The 278-nt window shown below is 39.9% G+C and overlaps 1 protein-coding gene across 1 annotated transcript in view; it reads left to right on the top strand.

Annotated features, from left to right (window-relative positions):
* Positions 1–83, top strand: part of LOC107677822 (uncharacterized) — a 19159-nt gene extending 19076 nt beyond the window's left edge. The window contains exon 6 of the mRNA XM_016472858.1: positions 1–83. Coding sequence (XP_016328344.1) covers positions 1–28 — 28 coding nt within the window. The 3' untranslated portion in view covers positions 29–83.
* The last annotated feature ends 195 nt before the right edge of the window (positions 84–278 follow it).

Raw genomic sequence — 278 nt, 5'->3', positions numbered from 1 at the left:
CGGACTGGCCTCGGCAGTGTTTGAATGACCCTGAGCGTGTGTGTGTTTTGAGGTGAGTTATAAACTTACAACTAGAGCCCGACCGATATGGGTTTTTCGGGGCCGATACCGATACCGATATTAGGGAGTAAAAAAAGGTCGATATAGATATATCGGCCGATATTCTTTGTGTATATTATAGTACAGTACCAGTCAAAAGTTTAGACACTTTCCCATTCGTGTGTCCAAACATTTGACTGGTACTATATATAGAATACAGTATATACATAAACAGAATA

This window comes from Sinocyclocheilus anshuiensis, unplaced genomic scaffold (genome assembly GCF_001515605.1).
Source record: "Sinocyclocheilus anshuiensis isolate Anshui unplaced genomic scaffold, SAMN03320099.WGS_v1.1 scaffold1310, whole genome shotgun sequence".
Lineage (NCBI taxonomy): Eukaryota > Metazoa > Chordata > Actinopteri > Cypriniformes > Cyprinidae > Sinocyclocheilus > Sinocyclocheilus anshuiensis.
This window is presented reverse-complemented; position numbering and strand designations above follow the sequence as displayed.